General features: G+C 43.8%; 1 protein-coding gene across 3 annotated transcripts in view; it reads right to left on the reverse strand.

Annotated features, from left to right (window-relative positions):
• CHN1 (chimerin 1) overlaps positions 1-16,005 on the reverse strand; it is a 161,862-nt gene extending 145,857 nt beyond the window's left edge. The window contains exons 1-2 of one of the 3 annotated variants that reach the window (XM_073305918.2): positions 15,900-16,005; positions 15,506-15,637 (exon numbers count right to left, since the gene is read on the reverse strand). In XM_073305918.2, coding sequence (XP_073162019.1) covers positions 15,506-15,524 — 19 coding nt within the window. In that variant the 5' untranslated portion in view covers positions 15,525-15,637; positions 15,900-16,005. Of the gene's footprint in view, positions 1-15,505; positions 15,638-15,735; positions 15,753-15,895 lie in introns of those variants that run through there. The other 2 variants (XM_073305919.2, XM_073305920.2) reach the window with 2 other exon arrangements.
• Between the last annotated feature and the right edge of the window lie 2,300 nt (positions 16,006-18,305).

Below are 18,305 nucleotides of genomic sequence, written 5' to 3' on the forward strand. Positions count from 1 at the left end.
GGGCTTCTCTGGCTTGCAAGGCAATAAAAGAGAATTGATAAAGGGAAGAGAAGAAAATGGACAGGAAAATAAAGGGAAAGGACAAAAGCAACAAAATATTGAAAGAAAAAAGACACAGCTGCCACCCTTTTAGGGTCAGTGACTTAATTTATACATCATCTTTCAGTGACTTAATTTATACGTCATCTTACATTTTATTGGTTCCCTGCACAATGTCCCCCAGCTTGAGCTAATTTGGGGCAGAGGTGAAAGGGCATCCTGCACTGTGACATTCAATGCTGCCAAGCACTGAAGCATTTTCATCATTTGTGTTAATCACCAAACTAAGGTCCTGATCCCATAAAGTGCTCTACACAAGCGGACCCATGCATCTTTACAGAACCTCATTGTTGGTGATGGACATCATGCTGGTGCCCAGAACCACTTGCGGGATCAAGGCTGAGCCTGCTGCTACTAGGGCAATCTGCTACAGGGACACAGAGCTTGCTATGGGCTGAGGCCAGAGGGTGCAGTATTCCAATTCCTTCCCCCCAGCCTCCGGTATGTGGATTTGCTTACATGAAAGATCAAGCCATGCTCTCATGTCATATCAATGTTTGCTTGTGGTGAAATAAAATCCTAACCAAGGGTTCTGACCAGCCCAAGCTGCCACCTCAGCTCCAGAGCTCTCAGACACTATGCAGACCTCCCTGACTCTGCAGCTTCCGATTCTCTACTGTACTTTCCACTCTGATGTGGACAACCCCCACCCAGGACTGGAATCTGCAACACTACCCCACTATACTGCCATATATAGCAACTGAGCTCTTGGTGATGACACTGAGATGAATTACTGTTAACTTGGCTGAACATAAAATACAAGCTGCCATATTGCTCTCTTTTCATCAGTCATCTTGCACCAGCCAGGGTGTGTGTGTGAGGCCCCGGGAGCTACAGCCACAAGCCCCAGTGGTTTTTAATTTTGAATACTTTAACACACCAAAGCTAACCTCATCTTTAGCTTATTTTTTCAGTGAGTTTACAGCTCTTTTCCTTCCAAAGACAGCCTTGCAACATGCAAATTCTCAAGAGGATTGTCATAAATATAAAGGGAAGGGTAACCACCTTTCTGTATACAGAACTATAAAATCCTTCCTGGCCAGAGGCAAAACCCTTTCACCTGTAAAGGATTAAGAAGCTAGGATAACCTCGCTGGCACCTGACCAAAATGACCAATGAGGAGACAAGTTACTTTCAAAGCTGGGGCGGGGCGGGGGGGGGGGGAACAAAGGGTCTGTCTATCTGTGTGATGCTTTTGCTGGGACCAGGTCAGGAATGCTCTTCAGAACTTCTGTTAAGTTAGTAAGTAATCTAGCTAGAAATGCATTAGATTTTCTTTTGTTTAAATGGCTGGTAAATAAGCTGTGCTGAATGGAATGTATATTCCTGTTTTTGTGTCTTTTTGTAACTTAAGGTTTTGCCTAAAGGGATTCTCTATGTTTTGAATCTGACTACCCTGTAAGGTTTTTACCATCCTGATTTTTACAGAGGTGATTCTTTTACTTTAATTAAAATTCTTCTTTTAAGATCCTGATTGCTTTTTCATTGTTCTTAAGATCCAAGGGTTTGGGTCTGTGTTCACCTATGCAAATTGGTGAGGGTTTTTACCAAGCCTTCCCCAGGAAAGGGGGTGTAGGGCTTGGGGGGATATTTTGGGGGGAAAATATCTCCAAGTGGGCTCTTTCCCTGTTCTCTGTTTAACACGCTTGGTGGTGGCAGCATAGGGTTCAAGGGCAAGGCAAAGTTTGTACCTTGAGGAAGTTTTTAACCTAAGTGGTAAGAATAAGCTTAGGGGGTCTTTCATGCAGGTCCCCACATCTGTACCCTAGAGTTCAGAGTGGGGAAGGAAACTTGACAAGGATTAAAACTTTGTTAGTCATTTTTTTCTAAAAATCACAAGGTACGGACAGCCCTTCCTGCAACCAGCTCTTAAAACCTGTGAAATCCACAGCTGTGGATCCCTTTATTTTTGAGCAGATGCCAGACCAGTTTCTCACTACTCCTCACTACATGTGGAAATTCCTTCTGCCTACTCTTCCAGTCACTACACAACTGCATTCCTGGCTAGCAGTTGGCTTGTGGCAGCTAACTCAGCCACTCTGCTGAGCAGTCAATATAGTCTGTGGCCACAAGGTGGAGCAGCTAAGACTCAGCCTGACACCGAGAGCAAGGAAAACGGTAACAATGCCTTTTTGGAAAAAATTGTGTGTCTATGGACTTGTTTGGGGGCTGATTAGTGTCATAAGTTATGCTTGTATATATCAATATCTACTCTTCAAAAAAGGGCTGTGCTGGTTTTATATTTAAGCTTACTGCTGAAGACAGTATTTATTTTAAGTCAGAGTAAAAGCCATTGGCGTTGTGATGAAAGAAGTATTCTCTGTGCTTGATTAGAATGTATCTGCGTATCATCATGCGGGCAGTGGAATCTTTTAGGTTCATAATAAGACATTTTCTTGCTTTTAAATGTTTTGTGTTTTTAGGTTAAATGGAATTTCTAAGGTTTCTATTTTATATATTTTTTTATGTCATGTAAGATGTATCATTTTTTAAAATTAAATTAAATTAAAAAAATTATACAACTGAGTCGCTAGATTATTGAATAAGAGAAGTGAATAGTGCTGGCCAAGCTCCCCTTTCTTGTTTTGCTTTGTTTTGCTCTGGTCCTGTGGAACCTGGCCTCATTCAGCGTGCACCTAACAAGATATACACGTTCACTATGGGTGGGATTTTCAGAAGCATTGGCTTAACTCTGCTCTCACTGAACTCAATGGGAGCTTTATTATTGATTTTAGGGACAGAGCAGTTAGGCCAGCACTGAGGGCTTGTCTACACTGGCAACTTACAGCACTGCAACTTTCTCGCTCAGGGGTGTGAAAAAAAACCAAACAAAAAACCCTGAGCACAGCAAGTTTCAGCGCTGTAAAACTGTAAAGCGCTTTGCCGTGACTACACAAGCCACACTAAAGCGCTGCTGCAGCAGTGCTTTAGTTTTGCCAGCGTAGACTAGCCCCAAGTGTTTTTGAAAATTCCACCCCATGCAGATAAGTTAGCCACACATGCATGTGCAGCACAGCCTACTTCCAGGCTTCCAGGCCAGAAGGGACCATCATGATCATCTAGTCTGACCTCCTGCACGTTGCAGGCCATAAAAACTAAACCCACCCGCTCCTGTAATAGACCCATAACCTGTGGTTTAGTTACTAAAGTCTTCATATCATGATTAAAGACTTCAATCCACCACTTAACTCTAGTTTAAATCAGCAAATGACATATGCCTTATGCTGCAGAGGAATGCTAAAAATCCCCAGGGTCTCTGCCAATCTGACCGGGGGAAAATTTATTCCCAACACCGAATATGGCAATCAGTTGGGCCCTGAGTGTGTCGGCAAGAACCACAAGCCAGACAACTAGGGAAAAATTGACGGTAGTAACAGTAATGGAAGGGGAAGGTCCATTACTGGATTTGGATTCATCACTTCTTGCTCCACCCTCTGGTACATCTTCAGGCATTTCACCTGCTACCTGGTAGGACTAACAATGGTCCTCTGCAGCTCTGAGCACACACCAACTAGACTCAACAAATAATGTTACTAAGTGTCCCTACAGTAATCTCCATCTCTGTATTCAATTCTAAAACCTCTTTTCATTAGCTACCTGTACACATTATTGAACCAATCCCATCAATCTTCATCAGGTAATCCTGAACTCCGACTACCACTTTTAAGATTCTTTTCCAATATTTAAAGTGAAGTCCTGAGTTATCTTTAGCCACTGCATTAAACCAAAATTTTAAGAATACTAAATTGAGAAGCCATGACTGAATTTTTTTAAATCCTCATTTATAAAGCGTTCAGTGCTCCAAATTTATGATCAATTGATACCGCTGTATCAGTTAAGAGATCTGTTTTATTTTCCAAGTTCCTAAGCATGTTTTTCCCTTTTGATTTTTTTCAGAGATTGCACTGGCAGCAAAACCCTTTAAAGGTTACTGTCCTTATTTGCTTCATTAGATTCTATAAATTAGAGAAGGGTAGCACAGCATCTGAGAGAAAAGAACCCTCTGATTCTCAGTATTAGGACTCACTTTCTGTCCCAAGCCCCAGCTATTGAGGCTGTACAGAAGAATACTTGCAAATTTTGCTTCCATAACACTCTTTATTTGTATTTTAGGAAGCATTTTCATTATTAGCTATTTTAAAAAATTAAATATTGGCCTTGTCTGTCCTAGAAACATTGCCCCGAAATAACTCAATAGATTATAAATCAATTTAGTTAAACCAGTGAAAACCATCATGCAGATGGCCTTTAACCATTCAAACATTGCCTAAATCAGTTTAGCTTGTGTCAGAAATTTACCAATTTATCCTAAGAGATTTTAAGCCAGGGTTAAATAGGTTTAAGTGCATCTACCTTATAGGTTTGTGCCAGTTTAATTAGATTGCTTTAAAATCTATTTACACTGGTGCAACACTTTTAGTATAGACAGGGCCTTAGTGCAATGGGGATAATGGTATTTACCCATCTTTGCAAAGTGCTTTGAGATTCTTGGACAAGTATTATTACAAAAGAGACCAATTTGAATTGCAACATACTCTGTTTTCCTCCTTCAGGCACCCCTGCATGAAGCCCTTTTTCATCTTTCTTCCAGTGATCTTTCATGGGGAAGACACTATTTAGACTATATCTACATTGGCAATTGAACGACAAAACTTTTGTCTTTCAGAGGTGTTAAACCCCCACCCCCCTGAAAGACACAAGTTTTGCGGCGACAAGTGCCAGTGTGACCAGCACTGCTCGTTGGGGGTAGAAGTTTTTTGTCAGCAGGAGAGCCGACAAACAGCAGTTACACTGCACAACTTTTAATGGCACAGCTGTAAAATTCAGTCTGTTGGGCCATGGTTGGCAAGTAGTATAATATTTGGGTTTCAATGGTCTTTGGAGACCCTAGTCAAAGGACAAATATTATATTTGATTTTGTTTCCCCCATTCTTTCTCCTTATACTGGCATCATTGTTAATTCCTTTTCATCTGATATCTTTCCCAATTCTCTATAATCTGTCCTTGTCCAGCCTCACCTTAAATAACCCTCCTGGGCACTTTAACCACGGTTCTATCTCTAATGTCATTTATCGGTTGGCAAGCTTGTGATGCTTTTGACCATAGAATGTGAGCACTTCACAAGATTAAAGATCCATCACTTGATCCCTTTTATTTCTTAATCACTCAGGAGATTTTATCCACCACACCACATTGTTCATGAACAGTAAGAACATGAATACACATATGAATCATATTTGCAAATATCTTCATGATAGAAGAGCTCTCCTGGCCAATTAGAATATTTTTCTTTTATTCACACGAGAGTTGATGAGCCATTATGAAAAGCAAACAAATTCATAAAACATCAAGGGAAATTTGCAATCATTGAAACAGACAGAATATAAAAGTGTATTACTTTCAAAGTACAATCATTGCTTCCTTTAAATGAAGCTTAGGTCATCCAATTAGACAACCAAAACCATACCATGGGAACTGGGTGACTAGTCACATGCAGTAAATAGCAGATCATGAATAGCAAATACGTATACTGATCAGGCCATGAAAGTTTGCTTTAACTTTTTGTTGAACAGTAGAACTAACAGCTAACAAATTCCTAAACCAATTGTTGGGAAGTAATTAACACATAAAATGAATGAATTAATCAGATCTATTATTTTCAACAAATAAGTCAGCCAGATCTCTATTTTTCACCCAACAAACGTTGTGACAGACTTTCAATCCTCTTTCATTGTGGCCATAGCATAGTAACTGTTCCAGTAGTCAACAACCTACGTGTTCTCTTTGACCTGAGCACAGCCTCTCTGCTGGAGGCCTCTCCCCATCTGGAAAAGTCATCCTGTATCCCTTCCACTTAATACACTCCACAGTCTATCAAATCTCCCACCTTCCCCAGGAAGGCCTGGGGAAGTGGACAGGCCCTTGCAGCATTCACACTAGTCAACTGTGACTTGAGCATGTCAGACGATCATGACTGCCATTGTACGGGCATAAGGAGAGAGGTATTTCCTAGGGTAACCAGCATCCAAATAATTAAGGTTTTAAAGGCCAAAAGCAACACAATAAACTGCAATTGGAAACAAAGAGGAAGCCAAGCAGATCATGGAGCAGAGGGCTAACAGTCTTTCTTCAGGTGCAAAACACTACTTAACATGCAGCCATGTTCTGCTCCAGCTGAACTTTCCAGGTGGTCTTCAGGTGCAGCTCCCATCAAGCACATTATAGTAATTACATTACATTACAATGTGGTGACAAAGGCATGGAGGGAGGAAGGTACATGTCAGGGCACCTCATCACTTGGCAAGTGAAAATGGGGACAAACCACACTTGGTCATCACTTCTATCTGTATATTCCCTAGAAGTTACATATCCTTCTTAATCTTTAATACACCTGTGATAAATGAAGGGTGGGGGAGCTCCCTTTTATGGGCACCGAGCCAGCCAGCAGCTATAAAATCCCTCTTGGTAGCTGTTCTGTAATTGCTCTACCTGTAAAGCAGGGGTCTCAAACATGCGGCCCGTAGAGCTATTTGCTGCAGCCTGCCAAGCTCCCCGTGCCGCCCCCCACCCGAGTTATTTCCTGCTATAATTCTTGACATCTGATTTGTGTCCATTTATTCTTTTACATAGAGACTGTCTGGTTTGGTCAATGTACATGGCAGAGGGGCGTTGCTGGCACATGATGGCATATATCACACAAATCAGACATCAAGAATTATAACATTCAAAAATCAGTCGGAGAACATGTCAATCTCCCTGGTCACTCGATTACAGACCTAAAAGTGGCAATTCTTCACCAAAAATCTTCAAAAACAGACTCCAACAAGAAACTGCTGAATTGGAATTGATTTGCAAACAGGACACCATTCAATTAGGCTTGAATAAAGACTGGGAGTGGATGGGTCATTACACAAAGTAAAACTATTTCCCCATGCTTATCCTCCTCCCCGCCCGTTACTCACACCTTCTTGTCAACTGTTGGAAACGGGCCATCCTGATTATCACTACAAAAGGGGTTTTTCTCCTGCTGATAATAGCCCACCTTAACTGATCACTCTCATTATAGTGGGTATGGCAACACCCATTTTTTCATGATCTCTGTGTGTGTATATATCTTCCTACTGTATTTCCACTGCATGCATCCAATGAAGTGGGTTTTAGCCCACAAAAGCTTATGCTCAAATAAATTTGTTAGTCTCTAAGGTGCCACACGTACTCCTTGTCCAAAGATATGGAAGTAGATCAGGAAATGTCTAGGAAGATGCGATTAGGTTTATCCCTTTTATTTCTTTATGGCTGGTGGATTCCTGTTTTTTGGTGCTTTTGTTTTTCTTGTAACCTTTAAGCTGGACCTCAAGAAAGCAATTCTTGGTGCTTAATCCTTGTAGTTGCTCTTCTAAAATCTAGCAATAGCCTTCATTCCCAGATGTATTTTATTTCTCTTTTTTTATAAATAAAATTTACCTTTTTTAAGAACAGAATTGGATTTTTGTGTATTCAGAGGTTTGTGCACATGTTGTTTAATTAGCTAGTGGCATTAGCTGATTTCCTTTTTTTTTTCTTTTCTCTTTCTCAGCTCTTTCCTGGAGTGGGGGTTGAAACGGCTTGAGGGTACCCCACGAAGGAATTCCCAAGTGCGCCTTCTTGGGCTCTCAAAGGGGTTCTGCACTTGGGTGGTGGCAGCATCTACCAATCCAAGGTCAGAGAATAGCTGTAACCTTGGGAGTTTAATACAAGCCTGGAGTGGCCAGTATTAATTTTTAGAATCTTTGCGAGCCTCCCCACTTTCTGCACTTGAAGTGCCAGAGTGGGGCATTAGCCTTGACAACACTAGATGCCCTTGCCACCACAGTCTGCTGTCCCAGTTCCCTCTACCCCATCTAATGCAATCATTAGATAATACAATCTTGAAAGTGGAGAGAGGGAACATTATAACTAAACCTCCCTAATCATACACACCTTCCAGATGCCATTGGAAAGGATCTAGCATCCTTGGTGGATTTTCCCCCAAACCGATATAGCTGTTCATTTCTAATTTTTGCATGCAATGTAGCACACAATGAACTACACACTGGCATTCATAGCCCCAGACTGAATCTGTGATATACTGATAGTGCATTAGAAGAAATGCATTAATGAGACTACTGCATATTTGAATGTGTAAATCCACAGTTAAATATCTCTCTGCATGGGAAAGTTATACTGGAATAAGCTAAGGTGTGAATTTAAACCGGTATAACTGTGTGTGTACGGACCCTTTTATTCCAGTTTAAGAGGCCCCTTTTCAGTTTAGTTTACGTTGTTTTTGAAGATAAACCAATAGAAGCCACTTTTCATTCTGGAATAAAATCATCAACACAGGGAACCATACCAGTATAACTGTATTGCTATAGGTTTCAGAGTAGCAGCCGTGTTAGTCTGTATTTGCAAAAAGAAAAGGAGTTTGTTAGTCTCTAAGGTGCCACAAGTACTCCTTTTCTGTATTGGTATAATTATACCAATATAACTGGTAAAACTTTCCCCTGTCAACAAACCCTTAGTCGTCTTCTCCTTTTTGCATCATTTAAAACAAGCCCAACTTGTTTTGTACTGTAATATAATGTGTGTGTGAGAGAGAGAATGCATTTTACTCACAGTACAATCAACAGGGCTGATTCGTAATTTTATAGTGATTTTTTTATTCCCCATTTTGTGCTTTTTAAAGGGGTGAAGTCAATGGAGATATGACAAGTTACATCAGCTGAGAATCTGCAGGAGTCTTCAACTAGTGCAAGATATTATTAAAAACTAGACAAAACAGAGTGAACTGAGGACAGAGTAGAAGTCCTCACTTTACATTTCTTCACTCTTGTTAGTCTAAGCCCTGGTCTACACTAGGAGTTGAGGTCGAATTTAGCAACATTGAATCGATTTAACCCTGCACCCATCCACATGACGAAGCCCTTTTTTTCAACTTAAAGGGCTCTTAAAATCGATTTCTTTACTCCACCCCCAACAAGAGGATTAGCGCTGAAATCAGCCTTGCTGGGTCAAATTTGGGGTACTGTGGATGCAATTAGACAGTACTGGCCTCCGGGAGCTATCCCAGAGTGCTCCATCGTGACCGCTCTGGACAGCACTCTCAACTAAGATGCACTGGTCAGGTAGACAGGAAAAGGCCCGGGAACTTTTGAATTTCATTTCCTGTTTGGCCAGTGTGGCAAGCTGCAGGTGAGTGGAGAGCTCATCAGCAGAGGTGACCATGATGGAGTCCCAGAATCGCAAAAGAGCTCCAGCATGGACCGAACGGGAGGTACGGGATCTGATTGCTGTAGGGGGAGAGGAATCCGTGCTATCAGAACTCCGTTCCAGTTTTCGAAATGCCAAAACCTTTGTCAAAATCTCCCAGGGCATGAAGGAAAGAGGCCATAACAGGGATCCGAAGCAGTGCTGCGTGAAACTTAAGGAGCGGAGGTAAGCCTACCAGAAAACCAGAGAGGCAAATGGCCGCTCCGGGTCAGAGCTCCAAACGTGCCGTTTCTATGATGAGCCGCTTGCCATTTTAGGGGGTTCAGCCACCACTACCCCAACCGTGTGCTTGGATTCCTTCAATGGAGAGGGAGGCAACACGGAAGCAGGTTTGGAGAACGAGGAAGATAGCAAACAGGGAGCAAGTGGAGAAACCGGTTTTCCTGACAGCCAGGAACTGTTTCTCACCCTGGACCTGGAGCCAGTACCCCCCGAACCCACCCAAGGCTGCCTCCTGGACCCGCCAGGCGGAGAAGGGACCTCTGGTGAGCGTACCTTTTTAAATAGCATACATGGTTTAAAAGCAAACGCGTTTAATGATTAATTTGCCCTGGCATTTGCGGCCAGTACAGCTACTTGAAAAGTCTGTTAACGTGTCTGGGGATGGAGCGGAAATCCTCCAGGGACATCTCCATAAAGCTCTCCTGGATGTACTCCCTAAGCCTTTGCAAAAGGTTTCTAGGGAGGGCAGCCTTATTCCGTCCACTGTGGTAGGACGCTTTAGCACGCCAGGCCAGTAGAACATAGTCGTGAATCATTGCAGAACAAAGCATTGCAGCGTATTGCTGGCATTCAAACAACATCCGTTCTTTATCTCTCTGTGTTATCCTCAGGAGAGTGATATCATTCATGGTCACCTGGCTGAAACGGGGTGCTTTTCTTAGGGGGACATTCAGAGGTGCCCGTTCCCTGCTGGGCTGTTTGCCTGTGGCTAAACAGAAATGTTCCCCGCTGTTAGCCACTGGGAGTGGGGAGGGGAGAGGGGTTAGTCACGCGGTGGGGGGAGGCAAAATGCGGCCTTGTAACGAAAGCACATGTGCTATGTATGTAATGTTAACAGCAAGTTTTACCGTGAAAGAGTGTACCCATTGTTCTATAAAATGTGTCTTTTTAAATACCACTGTCCCTTTTTTTTTTCTCCACCAGCTGCATGTGTTTCAAGGATCACAGGATCTTCTCCTTCCCAGAGGCTAGCGAAGATTAGAAGGCGAAAAAAACGCACTCGCGATGAAATGTTCTCTGACCTCATGCTGTCCTCCCACACTGACAGAGCACAGACGAATCCGTGGAGGCAGACAATGTCAGAGTTCAGGAAAGCACAAAATGACTGGGAGGACAGGTGCCTGCTGAAGAGAGGGCTGAAGCTGATAGGTGGCAGCAGGGTGATGAGAGGAGGCAGGATTCAATGCTGAGGCTGATGGAGGATCAAACTCATATGCTCCAGCTTATGGATGAGCTGCAGGAAAGGCAGCAGGAGCACAGATGGCCGCTACAGCCCCTGTGTAACCAACCGCCCTCCTCCCCAAGTTCCATAGCCTCCTCACCCAGACGCCCAAGAATGCGGTGGGGAGGCCTCCGGTCACCCAGCCACTCCACCCCAGAAAATTGCCCAAGCAACAGAAGGCTGGCATTCAATAAGTTTTAAAGTGCCGTGTGGCCTTGTCCTTCCCTCCTCCACCATCCCACCCAGTACTTCCATCCTCCACTACCTCTCTCGGGCTACCTTGACAGTTATCCCCCTATTTGTGTGATGAATTAATAAAGAATGCATGAATGTGAAGCAACAATGACTTTATTACCTCTGCAAGCGGTGATCGAAGGGGGGAGGGGAGGGTGGTTAGCTTACAGGGAAGTAGAATGAAGCAAGAGCTGAGGTTGTGGGGGGGGTTCATCAAGGACAAACAAACAGAACTTTCACACCATAGCCTGGCCAGTCATGAAACTGGTTTTCAAAGCTTCTCTGATGCTCACTGCGCCCTCCTGTGCTCTTCTAACCACCCTGGTGTCTGGCTGCATCTAACCAGAGGCCAGACGATTTGCCTCAACCTCCCACCCCGCCATAAACATCTCCCCCTTACTCTCACAGATATTGTGGAGCACACAGCAAGCAGTAATAACAGTGGGAATATTGGTTTCGCTGAGGTCTAAGCGAGTCAGTAAACTGCACCAGCGCGCCTTTAAACATCCAAATGCACATTCTACCACCATTCTGCACTTGCTCAGCCTGTAGTTGAACAGCTCCTGACTACTGTCCAGGCTGCCTGTGTACGGCTTCATGAGCCATGGCATTAAGGGGTAGGCTGGGTCCCCAAGGATAACGATAGGCATTTCAACATCCCCAATGGTTATTTTCTCGTCTGGGAATAAAGTCCCTTCCTGCAGCTTTTGAAACAGACCAGAGTTCCTGAAGATGCGAGCATCATGTACCTTCCCGGCCATCCCACGTAGATATTGGTGAAACGTCCCTTGTGATACACCAGTGCTTGTAGCACTATTGAAAAGTACCCCTTGCGGTTTATGTACTCGCCGGCTTCGTGCTCCGGTGCCAAGATAGGGATATGGGTTCCATCTATGGCCCCATCACAGTTAGGGAATCCCATTGCAGCAAAGCTATCCACTAGGACCTGCACATTTCCCAGACTCACTACCCCTGATATCAGCAGATCTTTGATTGCGTTGGCTATTTGCATCACAGCAGCCCCCACAGTAGATTTGCCCATTCCAAATTGATTCCCGACTGACCGGTAGCTGTCTGGGGTTGCAAGCTTCCACAGGGCTATTGCCACTCGCTTCTCAACTGTGAGGGCTGCTCTCATCTTGGTATTCTGGCGCTTCAGGGCAGGGGAAAGCAAGTCACAAAGTTCCATGAAAGTGCCCTTACACATGTGAAAGTTTCACAGCCACTGGGAATCATCCCAGACCTGCAACACTATGCGGTCCCACCAGTCTGTGCTTGTTTCCCGGGCCCACAATCGGCGTTCCACGGCATGAACCTGCCTCATTAGCACCATGATGCACACATTGGCAGGAGAGAAGTCTGTGTCCATGTCCTCATCACTCATGTCACTGCGCTGACATTGCCTACTCGCCCGGTATTGCTTTGCCAGGTTCTGGTGCTGCATATACTGCTGGATAATGCGTGTGGTGTTTAATGTGCTCCTAATTGCCAAAGTGAGCTGAGCAGGCTCCATGCTTGCCATGGTATGGCGTCCGCACAGAAAAAAGGCACAGAACAATTGTCTGCCGTTGCTCTGATGGAGGGAGGGGTGACTGACGACATGGCTTACAGGGAATTAAAATCAACATAGGGGGTGGCTTTACATCAAGGAGTATTTCAGGCAGTACTTCACGGAGCGACGGAGGGAGGGGGAAGCAAATGAGTACAAAACAAATCTGGTCCATTTCTTGTTTTGATTTACTCCATCTATCTTTTACATCTTTGGCTGGCAGCAGACGGTGCAGAAGGACTGCATGCCATCCACATCTCATGGCTGCTCAGCAGAAGATGGTACAGTACGACTAAAGAGCGTGACCTGGTCGAGTCACTCCTAATATAGTCCCTGCACCCATGACTGCCCAGGCGCTCCTGGCTGATGTGGCCAGCAGCACCTTGGACATGACGATGACGGCTACCAGTCCTATTGTACTGTCTGCTGCCACAAGGCAATAGGTTGCTGCTGCTGTGTAACAATGCAGTACCGCATCTGCCAGCACCCAGGAGACATACGGTGACAGTGAGCTGAGCGGGCTCCATGCTTGCCATGGTATGGCGTCTGCACAGGTAACTCAGAAAAAAAAGGCGCAAAACGATTGTCTGCTGTTGCTTTCACAGAAGGAGAAAGGGAAGGAGGGCCTGATGACATGTACCCAGACATGTTTTTCGCCCCATCAGGCATTGGGATCTCAACCCAGAATTCCAATGGGCAGCGGAGACTGCGGGAACTGTGGGACAGCTACCCACAGTGTAACACTCCGATCCTCGGTACTGTGGAAGCACTCCGCCGAGTTAATGTACTTAGAGCATTTTGTGTGGGGACACACACAATCGACTATTTAAAAACGATTTCTAAAAAACCGACTTCTATAAATTCGACCTAATTTCGTAGTGTAGACATACCCTAAATGGCATTGGTGCATCCAAAAAACTCATGATAGAGAAACTTGACCTTTTCTATGTACTATCAAGTCTATTTATTTTGTAATTGAAATTGTTATTTAAAAAAACCAGCAGCATCATATCTAGTACATAAAATACATATATGAAATAAAACAAGAAGAGAAAGAAAAGTCACCTTGTAGATAACTAAAAAGTGCTTTTTTGTTATTGTTAACTTCAGTGTTTGTTTTGGTTATTTGTAATTAATTATATAGTCAAATTACGATTGTGATGGAACTACCTGTGTAACTTCTCACCAACGTAAGTAAAAGGTTCATGATGTAGCTCTATTTTCTACACAGTGTGAAAGTTGTTTGATTTTATTAATGTTTATGAATAACTGTGAAACTTGTCTTGTACTGTTAACCTCCTACACCTGCCATCTCTTTCTCTACTAGATAAAGTATACTGATATTATTTAATATATACAGTAATATAAGCATATAAACATCAAATTGCTATTTGGTCCTTACATCCTGCATTGGCAAAGGAGTGAATTTCAGCCCCAAACCAGCAACTGGCATCACGTAAGACCCCTGCGCCCACACTGAGTCAATGGGACTCTGCATAGGCACAGGGGTCCATCACAAGGACTCAGTGGCAAGATCAGGGCCTACCGTTTGTTCCATTTTCAACTGTTTTGGTTTACAATCTTGGGGACCCTAAAAGACTGAATCAGGAAATATAAGTTCAAATGACAGCGCTGTAGCTAAATGCAATACCAGCTAGACTTCACCTGAAGAGAACTGTTCAGTACCCATGCTGCATCTGGTCTTCAGAAGGTACAATATACTACAATAATTATAAGCAGAAAGAGTGAAGAATCAAGTCTGATACCTATAAGACTTTGCACTAACCTCAGAGTCATAAAATAAATCGAACCAAATTATTTACACAAGGAGTAAAAAACATTAAAAACACAATTCACGTAAACGGTAATTATGTAAAATTACTTACTGGAAAGCATTTCTGAATTAAGAGGCATCCATGAGTTGTTTATGAGAGCAATGAAATTGGTTCCAATTAATATTATGTTAATATTAATCATGTTAATTTTTGCTTCCTTTGTATTGCTGGTTTTAGCATAATTAAGTAAATGGACTTTGTGCCACCCAATACCTTTTTTAATTGCAAAATAAGTAACATGCACAATAAAGCTTAATAATCTTATTTAAGAGAAACCATATGTTCCACAGTTAAAATTGTAGTCTTTACATTTTGTTTTCCAACACATTGTCCTATGTTATAAAAACACTCAAAGACAACACTCATAACCTCTAGATGCTATGTTCTTTCTTGAATTTGTACTATTAAATATAATTAAAGAAACACATCTAATTGTTATGGGCAATTAAGCACTATACAGAGCTATTCCCAGAAGAAGGAGGTTGTCTCATTAGCTAATTCATCATTTTGCTGTACAATTCTTCTTGCCATTAGAGCTCTTTTTAAAGCAGTATAACTTTTATTTATATTACCATTCAAACATACTTTCAGTGCAATGTCCATGGCATTGAACTATCTCAGTAAACGCTAGTCTTGTGCACAGCACAGTAGTAATAGCTTTTGGGCTATAAAGAACTAACTCTGGGGTGGGGGGATTTGTTGTTTTGTTTTTTTTGCAAAACAATCAACTTTATAGTAATAATCAAGTGATGTGTAACTAGAGTGCTCACGCTTGAAAATATCTGCAGCCTAAGACTGCAGTGCCCAATAACTGTAGCTAGCTATTACTTTACAAGCCTGAAATGAACAGAAGGAGCACACGCCCATAGGCTCTGCCTTGGGAAACAATGGGAGAGACCGACCAGCCTTATCTCGCTAGCCATCATCCCTGTACAAGGCACTCCAGACAGCCCAGAATTATTGTATAGCCACAGACATACCCCCACCCCCTATGCTTTCTCCTGGAAGCAGGATGAAGCAGTCGCAGCCCTAGGTGTAAAGACGGGTTTTACTTACCAAACAAGGTTAGGGCCATTGTAAAGGCGCGGCAAGTCGCAGGATCACGTCAAGGCTGGTCAGACCGCGCGGAATGGGCATTGGCCCAGCAGCTCTCCCATCAGCTGGGCGCAGAGCGGCAGGCAGAAAACCCTGCAATAAAAGTTAGACACAATGTTGTCAGAAGCCCAGCAGGGACAGCCACTTGCGGCTGCGATGCGCACAGGAGAGAGCGGGGAGTTACAACCCACGGGGGGCTGCTGGGCTGTAGTTCTCCCTGGCCCACAAGCCAAGGGTGCAGCGCAGGGAAAGGGGCAGCCAGCAGCCGCCGCTGCCTCAGCGCTGACTGCATGGCTCGGATAGACAGTGCCAGCCTGTGCTCACTCTCCCCCCGCCCACTCACTCACTCACTCACACTGCAGCCTTCAGGCTCTGGGAGCCATCTTGCCGCACCACATGACCGGCTTCTCCTTCTCCTGCCTCCCAGACCAGCCCGCGGATGACTGCGTGAGTTCCCATAGCAACAGGGAATTCGTGGGCCACTCCATCCCCAGCCTCCAAGCAGGCCCTGCTAGCCGGAGCTCAGGGAGGGGGCGCCCACAGCACCGACCCAGCGGCGGCTGGGGAGGGAGGCAGGCACTGGTTGCTTTGTGGGGCAGGGAAGAAACCTGGAGAATCTCCCCGGCTCCCAAACTCTGCCCTTTGGCTTTGAGCGTGCAGCAGCTGCAGGCAGGGAAGACATCTCCCCGCCTCCCCCGGCTGTGCATCGCTCAGCTCCCTGTGGCTCCAAAGCTTGGTCCAATAAAAGGGGTTACCTCACCCACCTGTCTCTCTCAGCTTTGCAGTGTCTCACACAGAGCAGGGTAGGGCTAGGGCGACTACACCGGCCATGTGAAAACAGGGGACAACTGAGGCACCTGCAGGGGCAGGGAGCAGCAGAGGATGGTTACAGTGTTAGGCTGGTGTGCACAGGGTGTGAGCAGCTGCGGGTGAAGAGGGAGACTCAGGCTAGGGGTATGGGAAGGGCAGGGTGGCAACAAGTCCCAGGTCTAGTTCAGGGTGGTTCTGAAGGTGCATATATACTCAGCCAGCCTGGTTCAGTTTTACTGGCTCAAGTGGACAGAGGCAGCAGGTTTCTAGAAACACTGGGAGAAAACACCTGTTTGGGTAATATTGAAAGGCACACTGGACCCGGTCTCAAGACCTGGGATATTCCTAGCTTTCAAGGGCAGCCCTGATATAATGCAATGTACCTCACACCACAAAATTTTCACAACAAAATCTGTGAGGAAGGAAAATAATTAGATAATAGTCATATTCCATTTTAACTTCGTTTTATTTTAATTTTAAGAATAAAGGAGAAAAAACCTTCATGTGGAATGACAGAGAGTTTGCCTCCCATAAAGTATCAGCATAAAAGTGATCAAGTGTACATGAGTGACCTAGGGTCCAGCTAGGGAGACTGGTAAGAGAATACAGGGTGTAGGACTATGGGGGTCTGCAGAGTATGTGCTGCTCTGGTCATTTTGGATTGCTGTTCTCGGAAGTATGGCAGCCCTTGTGAACTGCAGAAGTGTTTGATCCAGATTCCAGCCTTAGGCCCTGATTCTGATCCTGCAGGGAGTTACAACTGAAACATTCCGTTATTTCAGCAGGAGTTAATGCAGACTTCAGAACCATACAGCTGTGCATAACACTTTACAGAACTGGAGTCTGGGAACAGGGAACATGTAAAAGGGACTGCAGCAACACATTTACCCTGTAATTAAATTTTACCTCTTACTTTTACATTTCATTTATTCTTTCTTGATATGTTCACAATAATACTGTAATATGCTGTAGATATACATATACATTAATGTCCTGAAAGAGCAGCTTTGCACTGGAGTAAATCTTAGGGAAAAAACAGATCATTTATACCCAAAAAGAAAAGTACTTGTGGCACCTTAGAGACTAACCAATTTATTTGAGCATAAGCTTTCGTGAGCTACAGCTCACTTCATCGGATGCATATGGTGGAAAGTACAGAAGATCTTTTTATACACACAAACCATGAAAAAATGGGTGTTTACCACTACAAAAGGTTTTCTCTCCCCCCACCCCACTCTCCTGCTGGTAACAGCTTATCTAAAGTGATCACTCTCCTTACAATGTGTATGATAATCAAGGTGGGCCATCTCCAGCACAAATCCAGGGTTTAACAAGAACATCTGGGGGGGGGGGTTAGGAAAAAACAAGGGGAAATAGGTTACCTTCATAATGACTTAGCCACTCCCAGTCTCTATTCAAGCCTAAGTTAATAGTATCCAATTTGCAAATGAATTCCAATTCAACAGTCTCTCGCTGGAGTCTGGTTTTGAAGTTTTTCTGTTGTAATATCGCAACTTTCATGTCTGTAATTGCGTAACCAGACAGCAGGAAAGTGGGGTGGAGGGAGAGAAAACGTTTTGTAGTGGTAAACACCCATTTTTTCATGGTTTGTGTGTATAAAAAGATCTTCTGTACGTTCCACAGTATGCATCCGATGAAGTGAGCTGTAGCTCACGAAAGCTTATGCTCAAATAAATTGGTTAGTCTCTAAGGTGCCACAAGTACTCCTTTTCTTTTTACGAATACAGACAAACACAGCTGTTACTCTGAAACCTGTCATTTATACCCAAAGAAATGTAGTTATTTACTACTTCGTGTACCCTCCTTACAGTTACTTTAAATAGCTGTGTTTAATTAGGATCATTTTCATTTACATCACAGATTCATGCTTTGTGGTCTTGGGTAACTTCTCAGTCTCCATCTGTAAAATGGGATTAATCCTTCCTTGCCT

This window comes from Lepidochelys kempii, chromosome 11, assembly GCF_965140285.1.
Source record: "Lepidochelys kempii isolate rLepKem1 chromosome 11, rLepKem1.hap1, whole genome shotgun sequence".
NCBI lineage: Eukaryota > Metazoa > Chordata > Testudines > Cheloniidae > Lepidochelys > Lepidochelys kempii.